At 45.7% G+C, this 23,735-nt stretch overlaps 1 protein-coding gene across 1 annotated transcript in view; it reads right to left on the bottom strand.

The window, feature by feature from the left end:
• Positions 1-23,735, bottom strand: part of LCK (LCK proto-oncogene, Src family tyrosine kinase) — a 329,952-nt gene that overhangs the window by 133,120 nt on the left and 173,097 nt on the right. Inside the window, exons 3-4 of the mRNA XM_086955694.1 lie at positions 21,806-21,881; positions 1,397-1,487 (exon numbers count right to left, since the gene is read on the bottom strand). Coding sequence (XP_086811820.1) covers positions 1,397-1,487; positions 21,806-21,881 — 167 coding nt within the window. The remainder of the gene's footprint in view (positions 1-1,396; positions 1,488-21,805; positions 21,882-23,735) is intronic.

Below are 23,735 nucleotides of genomic sequence, written 5' to 3'. Positions count from 1 at the left end.
CATTAATAAATCAACCCCAAATTAATTCGTGTCAGTTGAAGCAGGGCAGGTGTGCTTGCTTTTCCCCCCCATAATCTACAGTGATGAACCAGAGGGTGGCATTGATGTACCAGAGGGTGGCATGGGTGAAACAGAGGGTGCTGTGAACCTGTGATGATGAACCAGACGTAGAAACAACATAGTCGTGAACGTTGCGAGCCGACAAGTAAGTTCGCAATTGCGAACTGGTACAAAACCCTTGCGAACTGGCAGAAACCCTTGCGAACACAAAAAAAAACCCGCAAATTCGCGAGAATTAGCAGATTTTGCGGATTGCGAGTTCGCAAATACGCAAATTTGCGAACGCCAGATTCGCAAAATTCGCCCATGCTTAGGTTTGATTCTGCCCCTTGTCGCCAGTGTGATGGGGGAGGGGGCCGCTTGCACGCATGTAGTCAGTAACCACTTGAGACAACTTCTTTTAGTTACTGCGTGGTCCCGACTGCTTTCACCGGGCCACGCCCCTTTATTTATAGCTGGTGCGTGACGACACGCGCCAGCGCTAGGGTAAGACCTCCGACGCAGGTGGACTGCACTGTTACCCCTCGTCGGAGAACACTACAGTAATCTCTCTATACATCACCTGAGTCTATTTCTCTATCTCGATCTCTCCCTCTCTGTGGTGTAATCTTAAGGATTTTTGGGGTACCAGCAGCGGCGGCTGACATAAAGAAAAAGTGGTGGAGAGGGCGAAGGGGGCTTCCTGGTTCCAGCAGACACTGGGACAGCATCAGAGTCTCCCTGTGCAATCCCCGCGCTGCTCTCATGCTATTACCATTAGCATGAGAGCAGCACAGGGATTGGCCCGACCGGGCTTGTTTAATGCTCGCTCAGGCACAGGGAGTCTGTTCTGTTTCTTCCACACAGCTGTGTAATACAGCTGGGTTAAAGAAACCGAACTGCGCATGTCTATTTGGCTGGCCTTCGACGGCTGGCCAAACAAAAATGCGCACCAAGAAGTGCACACACTACTTTGTACCTCCTCCCTATCATGGCCCGGACAGCAGCTGAAAAAAAAACGATTATAAAATATTGTTTCATTTTTCATCTGCTGGCTCTGAGCCAGTGTGGTGACGCTCCTCTGCCATGCCGGAGGAGCCGCTGCTGGGAACCTGGCAAAGGAATATATCAGCTGTTTTTGTGTGATTCAGTTGCTTTAAGTTGAACTATTTTAATATCTTTTTGACTTTATGCTGGCTGCTTTTAGTACAAAATAGGTAATCCAATTCAAACAGGGGGCCCCAAACTCTGACTTGCAGAGGGTCCCAAAAACCCTTGAGATGACTCTGGACATGGGACTTAAGGGGCTACAGCCCCGGGTTGGCTCACAGAGTAACATTGCACAAGCCACACTTACTGCTCGAGAATCTGTAGATGGTCCCCAGCCTGGAAGCCCAAGTCCCCGTCGTGAGCCGGCTCATAACTGTACAATGCGACCACCAGTTTCTCTAGAGGGAGCAAAGGTACACTGGTAACACAGCAATGCATGCTCGGAGAGAGAGAAGTGAGTTGAGGCGGAGGGAGATGGGGCAGGAAGAAAGAAGAAAGGAAGAGGGGTGAAGAGAACAGAGTAGGGAAGGCTGTGATAGGAGAGAAGAAGGAAGGGATGTAGAGAAAGAGACAAGGAAGACTTAGAACGAGGACCCCCGTAGATTTATGGGGGTTAGGGGCAGGAAGGAAATAAAGCCATAAGCAGAGAGGTAGGGATATGAAGGGAATGAGAAGTAAAGGAATGAATAAGGGAGTAAGAAACAAAGATAGGAAGGGGTGGGAGTGAGGAAGTGTGTGAAGGAGAGCAGGCTCAGGGAAGTGCGGATGTTCGATTCGAGAACACATGAAAAAAGCAAGGAGAAGTGATGCATGGAGGGAGCAAGGAGGATGACTAAGGAGGTCGAACAGAGAAGTGAGCAGGGATTGAAGGCAGGAAGTTCGAAGGGACTCAATGAATGAAAGACCACCGAGAGAGGGTTGAAAGATGAAATGAGACAGGGACAGGAAGAGGGAATAAAGGGGAAGAGTGCGTTCACTCATAGGAGAGAGACAACTTCGATTGTAGTTTAGCCAAGGTGCAGCCCTTTATATTTATTCACACAGATTCAGTGACAAAAGAGAACAATAGTCCAGGAGACATTATGGTTATGAGAATACAGGACATAAGTTCAGCACAAAACATTGCAAAGATTGTACAAGCAACACAACAACTGTGCACAGTGCCCGAATGCCACTATTCCTCATCCATCCAACTGGGGGCCGGTTTTGCAGCGGAGCTGCATTATAGGCCCCCTGTAACAAAAGTGGGAGTGGTGCTTTTTACTCGCACGCCCCCTCTACCCGCCTGCTCCCAGGGCCGGGCAAGCAGTAATCTGCTAGGGCTGATCGATGTTCCTAGTCTGGCCCTACCTGAACCAAGGGCATCCTGGGGATTATTGACACGCATACCTTAGTGGCAACACACACTTACCTTCTGTCTCACAGAGGGATGGGCAATACCCACTGTTCCATGTCAACACATACACCAGGGCATCACATAGCGCTCTGTCCCTGCCGGGGTACCTATCACCAGGCAAATCCCCCAAAATGTTCAGCTCCAGGCATCCCAGGCTGAAAGGTCCAGGACCACTCCTACCTGCCCAGTGCCCAGATTCAACACCCCTACAAGGAGTCAGCACAGTAAATCAGTCCACATTTTTGGGTAGCCCCCTTTTCCTGTTGCTAGAAATTCCACCACAGGGCGCAGAGGTCACTGGCAATTTTGCCCTCCCCACCAGCTGCCGCTATAGCCCTTCGGTAATGACTCCAAAGATTGTGCAAATGCAGACCGAAGAGCTTGCAGCCCTCAGAAACAAATGTACCCCATCACCAATACCCCACCTTTGCCCATTGGGTACGTGCGTGCTGGGTGACTGCCCAACAACCTAACAGTGTACTATTGGGTGCTTATGTTGATTCAATCTGACAATGTAAGTATTCCACCAGATCTCAGTTCACCTTTAATGCTGTACATATGAAAAACAACTGAATATAGTTGTTTTGACACTGTCCCATTTGAAAGCCTGTTGTTAGGATTTTGTAAGACGTGATCAACCCTTGGGTCATAGCGCCTCAAATTAACTGGCCATGAAGAGTATCCCTGCTTAGCTACTTACCTATTCTATGCAGCTAAATGGATGAATTGTGACCAATCTGTGGCATTCAAGAAATACCTTGCCCAGATGGTTTACTTCCCTGGCAGTCAGCATAAGGCTAAGGAGTAAGATGCTAGAAGAGGAAGTCTATGCAGAGACTTCCCTTCTGCCCTTTACCCTTCTTAACAAAGAGTCACATTCATCTGGGGATAGGGAACGTCCAGGACAAATAGAGGGAAGATTGCTCACATCTAGAGGAACTCCCGATGGTTTCCCTTTTTTTAGAATAAGCTCTTTACCAAACCGCACTTCGGGTGTTTCTAAACGCAGCAATGGTCACTGACTAAACTCAGTGTTACGAAGAGGAAAGGTTAGACAACAGTGTTGGTTATGGCATGAGTTGAAATCTGTATATTTTGTATAAATTCCTGTCACACCTGGTAAACATTTCGCCTTACTTAGTCCTTCGAGTGCTTTCTGATCAGCCAACACTCAACAGCTTTGTTATTGTGAGCAAGAACTGCTTTCCAAATGACCTTACTGGCCTTACTGGCCAGCACTTGGTGAAAATACAAGATAACCTATTTTGCCGCATTGCCGCGTCTCAATATCCTGACCACTGTCATCCACCAAGCTTTAGTCAATTCTTACCAGCATCATGTCCTGAGGATGAGGGATTTCTTTACAATCATCCCTGGCCCTTACTGATAAAATGAGCCTCCATGTTGTGATGCAGTCAGTGATGCCCTGTAAGTACTTGGACCTCCTTAGACACTCGTGTGAAACTGGTGAGACCGCTCATGGTCTAACTAAAGGACTCCAGCATCCTATATGTAGCCCAAACACACGATTTATGGTGTGTCCTAACACTTGCCCCTTGCATCAGTAGGGCAACACTCATTGGGTAAGCCCAGAGGCAATTGCCCAACACATTGTTGATGAGACTGCCTGAAGTCCTGGTTGTTTCAGTTGTTTGGGAATATAATTAGAACCGTAGGATGACCACACTGGTCGCTGCCAGCAGCTCTACTATAATATTCATTCAACACGGGCATGAGAGAATGAAAATAAGGCATATTATGAGTTTATCACGATGTTGCCTACCACTCACTACGGAAAAGAACGAGCCATTTGTGTAGTTTCATAGTTTGCCCCACTCTGTGATCTGGGTTAGAATGACCCTTCAGTAATAATTATTGAATAGACCTCCCATGGCCAAATGCGGGTGAGAAACCCCACAGGACCCTTTGACCATCAATCCTTGAAAAATTTTCATACAAGGATAAAAGGCACAAGAAGGCTTACGGGATGGTCACACAAACATGGAGGATTAATTGATCTAGGGCAGTGGTTCCCAAACTTTTGACTCCTGAGGACCCCCACTGAATCACTACTGGAAGCCGGGGACCCCCAAGCAACTTGTACAAATTAAATTTCTTTTTAAAAACGCCTTTTGAAGCAGAGACCATTTCAAGAGGGAGACAGCCTGAATTGGGTCTATTGGTATGGACATGTATGCATACAGCAGTGTATTATTTAGTGATACAAGTCTCCTGCTCTGAGCCATAGCAGAACCTCTACATTCTCATTCCAGAGCCTTGGAATGGTGACCCTTCCTTACAGCAACACGTTGAATGATTGTGAATTATTAGCATTTTTACCTATTCACAGTTTAAGAAGGTCTAAAATATTACACAATTATGAAGCATTTTATAATAAAGACATGCCCCAAGGAGCAACGAATATTGTGAAAATTCTATCATGATAATGCACAAAGCGATGAGTCCAGTGTAGAGAGCAAATTCAAGGTCTATATTAGGAGTTCATCATGGAAGTGCAAGAGATGGCAGGAAGGTATCTGCACAGGAGGCATATTGTTTCAGCGAGATCATGGAACAATGCTATGCCAATTACCATAAACCCCTGTTAGACATAATCTTTAGTCACAGAGAGCAGAACAACATTTTACCACCAAGGGGTGAGCAGTGCAGTTAAGGTATAATTCAGAGAGGCCTCACGTGGCACCTGACATGACCCTCTCCTGTTAGGATGCCCACTGCCCCGTCCCTTGCCAACAACAAACTGCAAAGGCTACACAGAACAAGAGCTTGATATGTCTGAATATAAAAGCTTAACAGCACACATAATTCACCCAAGGGCTTGTGAAAAGTGAGCAATCTGACAGCAGCACGAAAATCCTACTGCTGATCCTGGCTGCACCTATTTTTACCTCCCTGCCAAGTAACGGTAACCTATACACATGCGCCTTTCAACGCTTTATTGATTTTATTGTATTGCCTATATTTTCATTGTTGTGTCTGTGACTGCTGTTGTCTGTCTTCCCTTGCTGCCTGTATGTGGTCTGTGCCCCTTTTCTTCCCTCTGTTCCCCTCGCTGTCCCCGTGCTCTCATTGCCCTGTTTTCCCTTCTGTTCCCCTCGCTGCCCCCGTGCCTCTCTGCCCGTTCTGCCTTCTGTTCTTAGCTGCCCCTATATTTCTCGTTTTTTGTGCCCATCTGCCCTCTGTGCCACTCATTTTCCCCCCGTTTTTTGTGCCTTTCTGCCCTCTGTTCCACTCGTTTTTTGTGCTTTTCTGCCCTCTATTCCACTCGTTTTTCCCTCGTTTTTTGTGCCCTTCTGCTCTCTGTTCCACTTGTTTTTCCCTCGTTTTTTGTGCCTTTCTGCCCTCTGTTCCACTCGTTTTTTGTGCCTTTCTGCCCTCTGTTCCACTCATTTTTCCCTAGTTTTTTGTGACTTTCTGCCCTCTGTTCCACTCGTTTTTCCCTCGTTTTTGTGCCCTTCTGCCCTCTGTTCCCCTCGTTTTTTGCGCCTTTCTGCCCTCTATTCCACTCGTTTTTTGTGCCTTTCTACGCTGTGTTCCACTCGTTTTTCACTCATTTTTTGTGCCTTTCTGCCCCCTGTTGCACTCGTGTTTTGTGCCTTTCTGCCCTCTGTTCCACTCGTTTTTCCATCGTTTTTTGTGCCCTTCTGCTCTCTGTTCCGCTCGTTTTTTGTGCCTTTCTGCCCTCTGTTCCACTGGTTTTTCCCTCGTTTTTTGTGCCTTTCGGCCCTCTGTGCCACTCGTTTTTCCCTCTTTTTTGTGCCTTTCTGTCCTCTGTCCCACTCGTTTTTCGTGCCCTTCTGCCCTCTGTTCCATTCGTTTTTTGTGCCTTTCTGCCCTCTGTTCCACTCGTTTTTCCCTCGTTTTTTGTGCCCTTCTGCTCTCCGTTCCACTTTTTTTTGTGCCCTTCTGCCTTCTGTGCCACTATTTTTTTCCTTGTTTTTGTGCCCCTTTTGCCTTCTGTTTCACTCGTTTCCCCAGCCGCTGTGCCCCCTGCAGCCCCTCCCCCTGACTGCCCACTGCCCATTCGCTGCCCCCGCCTCATCATTGTATTGTTGTGGTCTTGCCAACCCTGCGCCAACATTCACAGCTCTTGTGTGCTGTGAGGAAGCATGGGCGTTTCATTTTTCACTACGACGACAGGCACTCTAGTCCTGCGGACCCCCTGGGAATGTCTCATGGACCCCTGGGGGTCCGCGGACCACAGTTTGGGAAACGCTGATCTAGGGAAAATACCCATAAGCATAATGTGTGCAAGCTGCAGGGTTAATCCTGGATATCAGAAACTTTTTTTTTATCACTGTCTATACCAAATTGCCATTTTATAGAGCTATAGATAGCGGATGTCACCATCACTTAATCCCCCCTAGTCCAGTTGTCCACCTTTGAAGTATAGGCGCTGATTTTGCCCCATCAAGAACAGACTTCATGAACAGGCACTGCAAAGCACCCTATACAGGGGCACTGGAACCATGCCGTGGTGGCAAGATAAGGCAAACTGTGCAGCAGAATGAGGCACATTTTGATAATATTACTTCATTCTTTTGTCAAATTTACACATGGTAATACTTTCTGTGGGAAAAATTTACCTCATTAGTAAGATTATTAATCAAAACAGACATACACAGTTGAAAAATGGCTTGTTACTGATTGATAATCTTCATTACCCCAATTAAGGTCCTCCTCATCACTTTCCTGTTCCCTTCATCCCTCCCACTGTTGTTGTGTCTGGTCTTGTTACTAACAGAAATGGCAAACGGTGGGAGGGGTTTATATATTAAAAATAAATAAAAGAATAGCGTTGTAAAGGCCCGTCAGTGGGGGGCGGGACCGACTCACCTATGTGAGGACTGGGACGAGGAGGTCCCATGGGAAATGACAAGTTCACCTTTGGATGGGCCTTGACCGGCGCGCGAACATATACTGCGACGTATTTAGTAACTTTTATCCGTTTACTACAAACTGACCTTGCTCCATCAAGATTCGCCCTCATGAACATGAACTGCAGTGCACCCCATGGAGGGCCAATGGAATCATGTTTCAGTGGCAAGAAAAGGCAAATAATGTAGCATACGTGTTTGATCTGTTTGAACTAGAAATCATTTTTTGCCTCTTTTTTTCGGTTAACAATCTGTGGTTAACGCAGCGGATGTTGGCAAATCCATATGTGGCAAGTGCGGCAAATCCATATTTGTGCGAAAAAATAAAAATCAGCAGCCACATAATCGCGGAAATCCAATGCCCCTGACTGCATGACTGCTCGGCACCGAGCGTTGGACCCTTAGGATGTGGCAAGGTGCACGAAAACATCTAAAGATGTCTCTCACAATCGGGTTGCAAATATTGTTTTCCTTTGAATCCATAGTTGTACAGAGCCTGAACACATGCACTTGCTTGATTATATAGGTTTGATAGAGTGCCATGGCCCTTAGCGATGACTAATCTCAACCTGATCATTAGGTAAGAAATGCCATTATATTTTGGCAAAATTCCTAAGTGCCCAGTTGAAGCGCTGTGCACAGCTGTCAATGAATTTAGTCTATCCCCCTAGAAGAAAAAAAAAAGAAAAAAATCCCATGGTTCTTGGCATAGCAACAAAATTAAAGGCCCTTCTGAGACGAGCATCTGACCGGCAATCTACCATGGTGCCAGAAGCTAAAACTTCACCTGCTGATCGAACCTCAGCTGTTCCACTGGCTAAACAGAGTAATAGACTACAGCTCAAAAAGGAGCCAGCAGGCTGAATCTGGGTAAAAACAACTGGGGCCCAATTAGGATCAAAGAGGAGGTACTCTCATTAATACTCCTTGCACTACAGGACTGTTTAACAATGCTAGTGCCACTAGGTGGCCAAACTAGAGGAAACTGTAAAAATACAGGCACGAAACGCCAAACCTTGCCACAAGATAGATATATTTTTTTGTTCAAATTATTTTATTGTTTTAGATAAAATGAAATACAATTGCAAGGCAATAGCAATACATAGAAATCAGAAACAGATATATAATAATGAAGAATTAAAAAGTTAAAAACGAAAACATAACAAATAACATCTGGACTGGGATAAAAAAGATAAAAAAGTTATCATATAGAAATGATCAGGTAAATATCATGACGGATAACCGGCATTACAAATTCATCAATTACTATTTTATGTATAAACCTCAGGAACATGGGACAGATGGAACATCTACATGTATCCCAACAAAGTCATGTGTGAGTTTGTTTTGCTTGGTAAATAAGATACATAGGTGAGGAGAAAGAAGTGAAAATGGAAAGAGAGAAAGAAAGAGATAAGGAGGAAAGGATATTGGAAGGAAGGAAGGAAGGAGGGAAGGGAAATCTGCTACACCTATAAAAAATAAATTAAGAGATGGATTCAAAACGATATTGAGCTACCAACCCCTGAGTAGACAAATACATATAATTATTCAAAGAATGCCATATTTTACGAGCAATTGAAGGCGCATACTGTTTTTTTTTCAACAAAAGTATGAGCTCCACGAAGATATGAAACCCACGCCCACCAGGTATGGTAAGAAAGGAGGTGAGAAGATTTCCATTCTGTGAGTATGATTTTGAATTGTAATGGATAAGAGCAACTCTAAGAGACGAACAAGAAAGAGACTGCACTTACCTCCTAGACGCCGCCACCCTCAGGAGTCATTCAGAGGCAGCCAGGTACCCTGAAGCACGCCGCCACCGCCAGGAGTCAATTTACAGCTGACTACACGCGCTGCCGCTCCGGGACTACAATTCCCGGCAGCCTACGCGGTGGCGCGCTTTCTGACACCGCGAGGGCGCCAGGAGGCGCACATAAGCGGCACAGGAACCGGCAGAGCGGGGGAGACGAGCAAGAAAGAGACTGCACTTACCTCCTAGACGCCGCCACCGCCAGGAGTCATTCAGAGGCAGCCAGGTACCCTGAAGCACGCCGCCACCGCCAGGAGTCAATTTATAGCTGACTACACGCGCCGCCGCTCCGGGACTACAATTCCCGGCAGCCTACGTGGCAGCGCGCTTTCTGACACCGCAAGGGCGCCAGGAGGCGCACATAAGTGGCACAGGAACCCGCTTCGCGGGACGCGAGCGGGACGCCCGGAGCTAAGCCCGGGCAAAGGGCGGGCCCTCTACGGCCCTCATCGGCAGGAAGAGGCAGGAGCAGGGCCCAGATCGCTGTGCAAAAAAAACCAAGTAAGTCACAATCTCCCAAAAACTATTGTATGCGCCTGGGATACCTCATTGAACTAACACCCCACGGACCTGCATAGTTGCTACTTGGAAAAGTTGCTTGAAAAATGTCTAAAACTAAATCATCAACAGTCCCCATTAACACCATAGACAATTATATGGTTCAGAAAGGTGCCAAAATTAACCGTGACAGGAGATCATCCATGGGATTGAGTTATTCGCCAGACTTGCTTATCGATAACACGCCTTTACCTACTCCCGCTCTTGATATTAGTAATGAGGTGTTCCAGACCCCAGATAACAATCCACTGACCCAGCTCCTAGTAGCCATCTCCGAACCAGCTCCTGAGAGTATTCAAGACATTGAAATTATTACTCTAGAAGAGGAGGCCCCTGCACCGGTCCCAGCTCCGAGAGTAACAAAGGGGGGGGGAAAGAATATATCTAAACGGGGTGGCCTCCGATCAAGTAAAAAGCGCCCCGACGTTTCCCCCCAGGGAAATAGTGGAGACGATGCAAGGGGTAATATAGGAGGGAAGGTCCACGTGGATGAAGATCAATTCAAGAAGTTGCTTAATGCCGTAGATAACAAGATCAAAACTATAACCAAACCGCTCCTAAGCAAAATAGACCAGCTCACAGAAGAGGTGAATAGGCTGGGGACTCTCTTGCAAAAATCATTAGAAGAAAAAACGAAAACCCCTCTGCTAAAAACACCCAGAGTCGATCCAAAAACTACCCAAACTGTCCCTGGGTCAGATTTACTTGCAAACACTCCCCTGAACACCATGAGGAGATCAGCTCTAGGGGGGGGGGGGACTTGAGAGACTCAGATCCAGATATTAATAAAGGGGACTCTGGGCCGAGTTTTAGAGGTAGAAAAGAAGATGACAACTTAGAGAAGGGGCCCGTTGAATTAATTGTGGAGGCTTCTCCACTAATATTGGTCCTAGCAAACGTCCCCCAACTGGAACCAGGGCAAGTAGAGAACATTCCTTCTTTGATAAATAAATCACTCCATTGGTTATCAAGGAACATGGCTTTTAATCCGGGAGGCAGGGATCAGTTGGCACAGGAAGTAGTTAAAGCTAGAAGAGTTGAATGGATCGGGGGTGGTACCAAAAAATGTAAGGGGGATTGTGTGGTGCTACATCTCTCAGACCCAGAAGTTTTGCCAAATATTCTAGCTAAAATATATACCCCCCTCAGCGTAGATCAACTTAAATAGTGCCACTAACGTTGGATTTTTTTATACAAAAAAAGGTAACACCTTAAATCCAACAATGTTGAAAACCAAGTGGAACCCTGTACTAAGAAAAGCCAAAACCCCTGGAAATAGAAATAATTGGGGCATCCTGACTGAAAATAGGTTCTCGGCCCTTTCGGGTCTAAGCGAATGTGATTGACTGGAAGAATTGAGGTGCTTAGGAAAAGTTAAGGCTGTAGAGGACAACTATGGAATCAATAGTACTAAAAAGAACCCAGAAACAAATTGTTGTGAGGGCAAGACACCCGACCATAGAGATTATACCCCTAGTATAGTAGTGTGCACTCCACCAACTACCCATACCATTAGAAGCAATGAGGAAACTACTTCTCCATCCCTCTTGCTCCCCCTTAATCAGAGCATACTTTTACAAGAGGGGAATACTGAGTTGAAAGGTAGCATCAAACTCATTTCATGGAACATAGCGGGTATCCACCATAAACTAGAGACTCCCGAATGGTGCGAGCTCATTGACCGTCATGATGTTATCATGTTACAGGAAACATGGTCAGTGGCACCAGTTTTTCGTCAGGGCTTCTTAAATTTCTATGTACCTGCGAAAAAGAATACTAAGGGGCGGCCTTCTGGGGGTCTAATCATATGGATACACCAATCCTTACAATGCACTATCAAACAGAGTCATATTATTAACAGTGACCTACTCCCTCTAGTGCTCACCTGGGCTGATGGCCATAACCTGGCCTTATATAACATCTATGCCAGGGGAACCCAAGGGGGCACAACCTCCGATGTGATAGGTGCATTAGATAACGACCTAGAGATTCTACCTACGCAGTACACTATCCTGGTGGGGGGAGACCTGAACACATTTGAACCTCTAGGATGTGAGGATAACGATCTGGCCCAAGAGGAAGACACCAAATGGGGAATCCCCCAATTAGATCTCCCGCTGGTAAAAAAGTGGACAGAAGTGGCAATACAGGTGAAGAGCCTATGCCTGTCCAGGGGATTGAGGGCAGTAAATGGCCACACCCCCTCTGACCCACAGGGTAAGCACACCTTTGACAACTCGAGGTCAAGTAGCAGGATAGATTATATCCTCATAGACGTCAGAGACTGGCATAAAGTGGTAGATATGCAAGTGATTCCGAGATTGGAGAGCGACCACAATCCATTGTGCTTGCTCTTTAATCTGGAACAAAGTGTAACCTCAATCAACCTGGACAGGGATCTCACGACACTAGACGTTGTTACATCTAACAATCTCCGTCACATTAAATGGGCAACCTTGTTAGACAAACCTGGGGATATGCAGGCCCTAGAGGGGATAGTTACTGAAGAGGTAACCAGACTCCAGATTCTTACTAATGAAATAAATTTTAATCAATTGATTGAAGAGTCACAGCCAAAGTTTTTTGCTAATATACAGAAGCTTTTCTTCAAAAAAACCAAGCAAAGGAAGGGTACTAGACCACCAATAAAAAGAGGGTGGTATGACCATTCCTGTAGAATAGCGCGACAAAATCTCAGTGTAGCGCTGAGGTCTAAAATAGGAGTTTTAAAGGCCAGGGATGAATACAGAAAAACACAAACTAGGGCAAAAAAATTGTGGGATGAGAATATATGGTTAGACCTGAAGAAAGCTTGTGCTGACAAACATCAGAAAGAGTTCTGGGCCATCTTAAAGTGGGGCTCCGGGGGAATAGCAGACTGTCCGAAAAACCATGTAGCAAAGGAGGCTTGGGTGGACTTTTTTAAACCACAATATGCAGACAATTTGCCTCCCCAAACTGAATCCCCTCCAGCAAGGGTATTTTATACCCATGAACTATTCTCATTGAAAGACGTAAATGAGGCAATGGATGGAGTAACCAGAGGAAGGGCGCCAGGAATTGATGGAATACCGGCGGATGTGTTTTTATCGGACAGGGCCAACTGGTGCAAATATTTCGTATGGCTTGGTAATGCCATCGCACAAGGAGTAACGATTCCAGCAACATGGAAAGGAGCGGAAATAATACCTGTCTTTAAAAAAGGGGACAAGGCTTTACCAAATAACTACAGGCCCATTAGCCTTATCGACTCTGCACAAAAACTGATGGGCAGGATGATATAAAACAAAATACAAGCCTGGATAGACGATAAGGATATCCTCTCCCCGTACCAAGCTGGTTTCCGCCCTTTAACTAGCTCTGTCGACCAGGTATTCCATTTTTTAACTATGTACTGGAAAAATGTAACCCTGTCAAACGGTCCATTATTTGCTGTTTTCGTTGACCTGAAGTCAGCGTTTGACTTAGTTCCCCGACAAAAGCTTTGGGTTGTCTTGCGGGATCTTGGAATAAGCCCTGAATTGCTGACTTTGCTTGTGAGGATGCACGAGAACAACTATGCCCGGATTAGATGGGGTGCTCAGGGAGATGTCACGGAATCCTTCCCTGTGGATAGAGGAGTAAGGCAGGGCTGCGTTCTGGCCCCCACCTTATTCTCCCTCTACATCAACGGCATAGTTGACTTTTTGAAGCAATTTCCGACAGATGCCCCAATACTAGATGGGGAGCGAGTTCCAGTACTAATGTTTGCAGATGACACCTTGCTGGTCTCGCGGACCCCTAGCGGATTGCAAAAGACAATAAACGCTTTTGGTGACTTCTGTCGGATCCGGGGCTTGGAAATAAACACAACAAAGACTAAGTTTATGAACCTGAATCCTGCCAAGAAATTCAAGGGGAAAATGAATTATAATGGGTCTTCACTGGAGGAAGTGAATGCTTTTACCTATCTAGGCATCTCCTTAAATGCCAACATGAACTGGAAATCCCACATGGACTCTGTGGTGCTAAAGTTTAACCAGCTGGCAGGGGCAATAGCCCAAAAACACAAATCTTCATTTACAAGACCTATCCAGCCAATAATGGAGATTTACAGCATGAAAGTGTTGGGCGCCGGTCTTTATGGATCAGAATTATGGGGCTTCACCAACTTGAGCTCATTAGTAGTTGCAGAAAATAAATTTCTTCGACGAATAATTGGTGTCCCCCAGAGTACTCCCTCGACCCCGCTTCAATATGATCTCGGGAGGAAAAAGATCGAGGATACGGTCAGATTGCGTCCCCTCCTATACTGGAGGCGTGTAAAAACTACCCCTGAATTGAGTCACTACGCAGCTGCCCTTATGGATGTTGTTAACTCTGACAGGTTTCATAAAATACCCTGGCTCAAAGAAGTAAGGAAATTGCTGCAAAAACTGCACCTTGAGCATTTGTGGACTACAGTAGACCCACATGCCTTTCCATCCAAGACTTCATTGAAAAAAATGTATTGGGACATGATAAATAATACTGTATTGATTTCGAACCAACCATCCGTGTTGACATCCCAGTTCCTGGATTTTAAAACTACTCCAAAATTTGAACAGTACTGGGATTTGATTGCTAAATCCCTAGATAGGAAATTGTATTTTCAGTTTAGAATTGGCACTTTACCCCTCAATGCCTTCACGGCTAAATGGTCCCCCGGTAATGTAAATACTTGCTTTTTTTATTGTAAAGCACATGTAGAGGACATCCCACATTTTCTGTTTGTTTGCCCATTATATGCTGCCCCAAGAAGCAGATGGTTAAAACCGGTTTGCAGGAATATGGGGACAAGGAAATATCTAGAGGCGTTAAGGATTTTAAAATCAAATTGTGCCCCCAATCTTGCAATTGCTGTAGCCAAATACATGGGGTGGGCCTGGATAATACGAATGCGCACTTTAAAACTGTAATTAATTATCTATAATGACAAACTTAACTTGCTAAGACCTTGTGCTGTGACTTGATTTTACAATGTACAAATTTTACAAATTGAGTTATTCGTCAACAAAGTATAAAATGTATCATATTTAATATGTATTTTATTCTGTTCTTAAAATTCTAGCGTAGTATTTATTCTGTTTAGCTTAGGGATATATGCTTTTATGACAATGTTGTCGAATAAAGTATTTAAACTTGACTTGCAACTCTAAGAGCTACAAATCCGCATTGTCAAGAGGTGAAGGGGTAACTATAACCCATGTACGCTATTAGACTCCTTATGGGGCTCGATACAAAAACATTTATCAACATTCTTTAATATACCTTTAGTTCTCTCTTTACCTATGATTTTGAGGCGAGATGCTTTAACTGATGAAGCATCTTATATAATGATCATTGCTCTCACTAAGAACTCCCCTTCATGACAGCGAAATCTATGTTGCCAATGGACTCCGCGCATCAACACTGCATCATGGGCAAGAATCTCATACTGAAAGCGCTAAACAGATGGTAAAAACAAGGGGATCCAGTCGGCGATATAGAAATGTTGAGGTGCTCATGTACACCATCCAACTCAGGTCACCAGGCATGTAAGTACACAACCCACCTCGACAACGCAGACCTCACGGCAACCATTCACCTCTTTTGAATGATTGTGTTCCTGGAACTGCGCCACTCTCTGGCAATGAGCACGCCGCGGCCCAGACACTCACACAAGTAGCATGGGGATTGCAGAGCGCCATGCGCCATGATTGACAGGGCAATGAACTCGCCCTGCTCAATGAACCGATGCCACCGCTGGAGTGACGGAGACTTAGGAGGTACCAATGAGCAGCTGAAGCCTGCAGCTACCGAAAGATTTGCTTTGTTTGGAATGCAAGTGTGATCACAAGGACGCCTGCCAGAGAGGGTAAAAGTAGGACACCAAAAAATCTGTTTATATAGTGCGGACTTATAAATAACACTTTACATGATCACAAGTTACATTATCCAAGGTCACATTCGCCACAATCACGAGGATATGAAGTGATCCACCCAGAATCGCTGGTTGCTGCCATGACGCCCAGACTCGACCCGGGGTTCCCATTTCCAAAACTGGCAGCTCTGGCCGTTATGCCCAAAGCCCTCACAAATAACTACTCTTTGCCTTTCCTACTGATCGCTTCACACCAAGGCGTAAGACAGGCACTCCGGGTCTCCCCCCGCCTGTGTCTGGCTCCATCGAAACCTGCAGGGACTCACTGTGGTCAGTTCTGCTCAGACTCCGTCGATGATCACATCTTGGACAGGACACCTTCTGCGTAAACGGTTACCGACAAATAAAGAAAACAGCCACCCACTACTATATCAGAATTAGGAGGTTGTGCAATGCTGAATAGCAAACCCCTTCCATTTTTAAAGAAAATAATTTTCCTACCTATCTAAATGCCGAAATGTCTTCCTGTAGATGTATACATATGCGGTGAGCTCACAAAATCAGTATTAAGGGCACGATTTGCATCCCGCAGTACGGGGCACAAAATGAGATCCATTAGAAGGAAAGCAAAACATCCCCGTTTGAAACAACCAGCATAAACAGGGAAATTATTAAAATAAAGCATTGAATAGCAAATGCTAGACACCCGACCAGCCACAACAGGGCTTAATATGTAAAATAGTGCCAGGGTCCTGACTAGGAGGCTACTGCAGCATGCACCGCACACTGCCCCGTCATTGCTGCCAATAACGGTACCAAAACAACTACTAACCATCTTTTTCTCCTGCAAGTGTGACAATTCTGATTTTTCCCGGTCCCCAAAGCTAAAGGAATGGCTGGTGAAGCCATTCCTCACAACTGTTGTTCTGCTCATCTCTAAATTAGATGAGCAGGGCCACCATGTGGCAGACTGTTATAAGTGTTGTGTTGACAATTAAGTGCCTTGCTGAAAACTGGAAACCAAATAAGTGCCGGTGCTAAGCACCGGAAACCACTGGCTCAAATTAACCTTATGAGAGTGAACATCATACAGTCTCTTCCCCCTCATACACCGGTCCGACTTAAATGCGTACTACTCAACTGCTGGTCAGCCAGCAAACATGCCTCTGACATATTTGACCTCATCCAACACAATGAGATAGAGATCATCATCCTCATTGAAACTTGGCTCAATCCCGCTTCCACTCCTCTCCTAGACCTCTTAGTGCCTCCTACCCATGACATAATCCGCCTAGACAGAGCTTTGAAGATGGGTGGTGGCCTAGCTTATATACATTGGAGCTCACTCTCGGTCTCCCACTCAGAGTCCTCTACCACATCCTCATGCAAATGCCAGTTTGTCTAAATATGTTTAGTCACAACCTTCCAGTTTGCAAACTGCACACATTTTACCACCCACCTGGGGACAACCTCACCTTCTTCGACCAATTAAGGGAAATCATCTCTGGCAATGTTGATTCCGCTATGGCCCAAATCTTCCTGGGTGATTTCAACCTGCACTGGTCCAACCTCAATGACCAAGCTGTTACATGCCTCAAATCATTCTTAAATCACCATGAACTGATCCAACACTGTGACCAGCCAACCCATAATAAAGGAGAAATTCCGGACCTCATCTTCTCCAAAGCTCACACCATCACACTGGACACCATTTCCCCGTGTGATTGGTCCGATCATCACAGCATCTTCTTTTTTATCAACTTGGAAGTCTCTCTGAGGAAGGCTCAAACACCAAAATCAAAGATTTGGTAAAGGGACATCAGAAATATCAATACAGCCGATCTACCAACCCACTGTATATCTACCCTCTCTCCACAAGCTGACATGACCGAGGTACATGCACTCACCAACTTCTAAAACTCTACTATTACTAGCATCATGGATTCCATTGCTCCACTCTAACAAAAAAACGCCTCAACTAAAATTTCCAAACCATGGTTCAACGACAACTTAAAAACGGAGTGCCGCCACCTTAGGGCAGTTGAACGTTCCTGGAAATCCAATCCATCCTCGGACCAACTAATAATCCTTAGAACAATAAGGACCTTCTATAACAAACAAACCATGATCGCTAAGGCTGACTACTTCAAATCCCAACTTAATCAAGCAGCTAATCACCCCAAGAAACTTTTTGGGCTGGTGAAACAACAATCAGTGGAAACACCAAACCGCTCCGTCTCTGAGGTCAACCCACCTTCATGCGATGATCTGGCTGCCTTCTTTACTGAGAAATCCAGACTTATCAATATTGATCTTGACTCAAGGAAGGTGCTTTTGCTAGCAGGGGGGGTCTGCGCCCCCCTCTACCTTACAAGAGAAGTTCGAACTGACCAGCCTGAGCACAAAGAACAATGCCTCATGGGGCACCTTCATTCCCCTCAGCGAAAGGGACACCAACAAGATTCTTTAGATTATCAACCCAACTAATAATTTTAGCTACCCATTACCACCATCAATCTTCAAAGAATTGAAGAAAGTCGTCACCCGCATCTGGACAAAGATTGTCAATGCGTCTCTCTCACAAGGTACGATCCCGGATTGTCTAAAAGCTGCTCAGGTAACACCTATCCTAAAAAAGCCTACAGCTGATAGTACAGACCGTAACAACTTCCGTACTATCTCTAACTTCCCCGCCCTTGCCAAATTCCTAGAAAAATGTGGCAAATCCCAACACTGTGCCCACATCAAGAATTTCCATCTCCTGGACCAACGCCAATCTGGCTTCCGGAGTGGGCACAGCACCGAATCGGCTCTCACGCACTTTATGGATGATATTGTAAAAATGCTCGACCGCAATGAATCCTGTCTCCTTATCCTCCTGGATCTTCCCTCAGCGTTTGACCCTGTTAATCATGACAACCTCCTATCTGTTTTGAAGCACAAGATGGGCCTTTCTGGTTTGGTGCTGCAATGGCTGTCGTCCTTCCTCCACCACAGATCCCAAAGAGTTAAGGCAAACCACTCTCTCTCTCAGCCATCACTAGTATCCATGGGGGTCCCCCAAGGGTCCACCCTATCACCTATAATCTTCGATTTATTCTTGGAACCTTTAGCTAATGCTCTAAATTCCGCTTACATTCTCTTCCATATGTACCCTGATGATTCTCAACTCTATCTGAAAATCTCTACCCCGAATAACCTCATAGCACTCAACTCTACCCTAATAAATACTCAAAACTGATTAACTGAGAACCACCTCTTTCTCAACACCTTCAAAGCAGAATTCCTTCTCATTTCTCCTCCAAATCACATCCCCAAGCTAGACCTTTGGATGAACCACCTCACTGCCTTTAACTGCTCCCCCCTCTTTGTTGACTCAGCCAAATCTCTCGGACTCACCCTAGACAAGCATCTGAACATGAAAACCCATATCAGCAATGTGTGTAAGGGAGTTAATCACCTTATGAGGATACTCAGGAACCTCAAACCTTTCCTCCCACAAGATGACTTCAAGCAAGTGGTCCAAGTACTTGTTTTGTCGAGGCTAGACTATGGCAGTGCTACACTCTGTGGCCTCCCCAAATATACCTTGGCCCCACTAAGGGCTTCACTTAACGTGGCGGCCAGACTGGTCACGGGGACCAAAAGAAAGAAGCACATTTCTCCAGTCTTTAAATCCCTAAAGTGGTTGCCCTATGAAGCAATAATTCAGCTAAAGGTTGCCTGTCTATCTCATAAAGCCCTCCATTTCAAAACCCCCAGTTATCTATCGCAAAAGCTAGAATTATCCGGAGGGGGTAGACCTTCTTGGAGTGCTTAATTGCTCCTCCTGAAACCTCAGAGCTTTCGCAAAAAGAGAATGTGTCACCGAGCTTTCTCTTGCTCTGTGCCAAAGATCTGGAATGCTCTCCCACCGGAAATACGCAGAATCTCCTCCAGGGTTGCCTTCAAATTGGAAGTTAAAAGATTCCTCATGAACAAGTTCCTAAGATCCTCTGCTCTAATACTTTGGACCTACACCCTAAGTCCTGCGTTTTGTGTATTCTGCTTTACCAGTCACTTGCTCTCCTCCCAGTTCGCTATTTTCCAGTTTTTATCTTACCCTTTATTGTCCCTTTTGATTGTAACCTTTGCTTGATGTGCATATCTGATTTTAGGTTTGTACCCCTTCTGACAATTGTACTGCTACTATTACCTTCCTTTCCCTCAAATAGTAAAGCACTCTGATATCCTTCGGGATCATGTTCGCGCTATATAAAACTTTATAAATAAATAAAATAAAATAAATAAGCACTGGGCCACAGCTGCATACTTGTGGCAACAGACTGCAGCAGGAAAATCATGTTAAACCCAGCTTGAAAGTAGGAACAAAAGCACAAGCTATGTCAAGATGTCCCTCCACCACACAGGTTATTTACCCTGGACTCACCAAGTGGGGATCAGCACAGTGCATTTGAAAGACTGTGGACCCCGTGTCCAGTCTAAGGATGAGGGGCTGACCATCCTGGTGGGTTGTATGATGGAACCATGCATGCCAGTTCCACGCGGTCTTAACCACACAAGTCCTAACCAGACATATGCCTTGTCTTTACAACAAAATATTTGTTTTTAAGGCATGTATGGCAAAGACATATGCGTGATTAAGACTTATCAGATAAGTGTAACGCTCCCGACCCCTGCCCCCTGCCCTGAGCCCTAAAACGTGTCTCAAAGCCCAAAAAAGTACTTCAATCCCTGACCCACGCCCTGAGTCCTAAAAAGGCCCCCAAGGCCCTGCCCTGAGATAAAAAACTACCCCCTCCCTCCTGAAAACCAACACCCTTCCCTGAGCCCTAAAATCTACCCCACCCTCCCAAGCTCTAAAAACTACCCCGAGCCCTAAAATCTAGTCCACCTCCCACCCTGAGCCCTAAAAACAACAATGACTCCCTTGAGCACTAAAAACTTTCCTGACTCTCCCTGGCCGCTATAAACTACCCTAACCCTCCCCCCCCCAGCCCTAAAAACTTCCCTGATTCCCATCCCTGAGAACAACCTCGACCCATCCCCAGCCCTGAAAACTACCCCTATCCTCCCAAATCAGGGCCCCACTTACCTCACCACGTCATCTACTGATCCTTCCTCTTCCTGGGTACCTCCATTCCCTCAGCTAGACCGTGCACTGCCTTAGCCACGCATATGCGTGGTTAAGGCATATGTGTGGTAAGGCATATGCGTGGTTAAGGCATATGCGTGGTTAAGGCATATGTGTGGTTAAGGCATATGCGTGGTTAAGGCATATGCGTGGTTAAGGCATATGCGTTGTTAAGGCATATACGTGGTTAAGGCATATGCGTGGTTACGGCATATGTGTGGTTAAAGCATATGCGTGGTTAAGGCATTTGTGTGGTTAAGGCAAGCGTGGTTGCACTTGCGTTGTTTGGGCACGCGTGGCTGAGCCCGCGTTGTTCTGACTGTTTCTCATCCTTTTGTATATAAACAGTGGTGATTTAGTGGTCGCCGGACAGATAGATAGAGAGGAGCTGTGTGCGCAGAGCTGTTTTTGTACACTGCTTCTGGAACTCACACACTGCACCGAGCCCCATCTCCAAGGGGTAGGCTACTGCGTAGAGTCATAATAAATCATTTGCTGTGGTTAGGGCAAAATAGGTAATACCCCACCATGGACCGTGGCTCCCTCCAGCTACCGTGCTCACCTGTGAAAGGAGCTTCCCAAAGCGATACTACACGCTCTGCTGGTGCAGCCAATAGACCACTGTGACTCCGGTTAAAACACCTGCAGAAAACTCCGGAACCGCTGAGCTGGGGCGCAGCGGAGAGGAAAAGATACCAATCCCTCGTCTCTCAGAGGTGCCCGGGATGGGGACATTTAAGGCATTGAGACTCTCGATGCCCGAAGGACACCTCCAGGTGACTTCACGACCCTCTTTCATGGTGACAACAAACAAGGGACTCCTGTCCGTGGAGCGAATAATGGCGCCCCTCTGCTATTTGCTGGGGGCTTCTGGCCATAAGTGAAGGATTTCGTAATGAGATCGAAAGGATAGGAAGTAATGATGGACAGAAACAAGAGCAAGTGAGGAAGAAACAAAAGGCGAAGGAGTGAACGCAGGGGAGAGAAAAAAACAGTAAGAATGGAGCACACTATGCCCCAACCCTGCTGTGCTTACCTTGCACCGGTGAGCAGGGAGGTGTGCCGCCTTCATAGGTGACCAGCGGATCCCGGACACCTGACTCCAAGTACAGCTGTAAGAGACAAACAACCGTGTGAGGGCCCTTTCCATGCCCACCGACAGCAGCAGCTAGAAGCCTTAATGCATATACATTATCTTAACTTCAACAGCCTATTTCCTGCTATGATCATTTGTGGCACAAACATAAGTCTCCGAGGGGCAGATTTACAAGCCCCCTGCACCACCACTACGTCACTTTTCATGACGTACTGGTGGCGCAGGGGGCTTCTCCATATTTACAAAGAGAGGAAAAGCCACCCTGCATGACTTTTCCTCTCCTCATAAATATGGCCCCTTCACACGCAGCACGGTGCGTGGAAGGGGCCTTCCATGGGTGTTGCTCTGGGTGTTTCCACGCAACACCCATGGAACAAGCACATCTTGTGAATGCTACGCCACCCTAGAGGTGGCGTAGCGAGGCGCAACGAGGAGAAATGTTTTCATTTATCGTTTTTTCTCTTTCAATGCGTGCTGCATTCTACAGCAAGGTTTCCCTTCCTGCACAAAAACAAACCCCCTCCACCCCCACGCAGGCATCCTTGCACCATGGTGCAAGGGTGCCTGCGCCGGTGCATGGCTGCAGTTTGGGCGCCAACGTATCTTGTAAATATGTCGCATCTCTGTGCTTTCCAAACTAACGCAGAATGACTTGCTGCACCGTGCTGCGTTACTTTGTTGTAAATCTGCCCCAAGGTCTTTAGGGACCAAAATTTATTTTTCTCCAAGGTCTGTGACGTTATCTTGACATCTAATGAAGATAAATGGAGTACCATACAATGGTTCTCTGTGATCTGAGTAAAACGTAAATGGCATTAAAGGCTTCATTTCCTTTTTAGGTCTGGCTTGACAGGAAGGCTGACATAGTTATATATTCATTATAAACTTATGAAAAGGAAGTAGGCCTGACATATTTATTGTGAAAAGAATGCAATAAAGGCTGTAGACCTGATTATTTTGCTGTGAAAAGTAAAACCAGATACCATCGGTCGGATCTGTTTATTATGAAATGCTAGCGCAAAGACAGTAGGCCTGGCTTATTTATTATGAAAATGATATCTTTAGACCACATTACAGACCCACAGACAATGCTAAGTGGCCACTTCCTTACAGCTCCTTTCCTGCGCAGTGCAACGCATCACGCAAGACCACTGCCTCTAAACCAGACGACCATCATGGAATGGTGTTGTCGATAGAATGTCATTGTTTTTCCAATTCTAAGCTGGCCAACACATTGGTTCGAGGTGTGGCAGACATGCAGAAACTTTAAAACAATGATACACTATGGAAAATACCTCTGCACGTTTTATTTTTTTCCACTTTTAATTAATCTTGTGTAAGTTGTTGAGTTTGTGTTTTATTGTGATTAGGAAAGGATTTGAATGCAAGAATTAGCAGTGCGTGAATGAGTGTATGCATAAGTTCAAAGATGAGTGACAGTTGCACATATATGAGTTGCTGAGTGCTTTTTTTTTTTACAATTTACTTAAACCGATGAGTTGCAGAAGAGGCACTTTCATTTAAAACAAGCCAGACCTATCCTCACTGCCACTGCTTGTTGTAGATTTCACTTTGTTGGGGGGGGGGGGGGGGTAGGGGGGGCGCAAAGTTTTGATCACGCCACTGTAATTTTGCGAGGTTTCGCTATCCCTTCACCTACATCCAAGAGCAGTTTCCCTCTTAACTCCCCCGCACTTGATCTCATGTACTGCTTCCTTTGTCACAGTAAATAATGCAACAAACCACGCCTCAAATAAAAAAAGTTCTGTTTTCGATCTCGCTTCATGATGACGCGTGCAGCAGTATCTTTAAGCATCAACACCATTATTATTTCTGAACATTTTTTAATAATTTGATTATAAGGGAAATG

Source organism: Lissotriton vulgaris, chromosome 2_1, assembly GCF_964263255.1.
Source record: "Lissotriton vulgaris chromosome 2_1, aLisVul1.2, whole genome shotgun sequence".
Classification (NCBI taxonomy): Eukaryota; Metazoa; Chordata; class Amphibia; order Caudata; family Salamandridae; genus Lissotriton; species Lissotriton vulgaris.
This window is presented reverse-complemented; position numbering and strand designations above follow the sequence as displayed.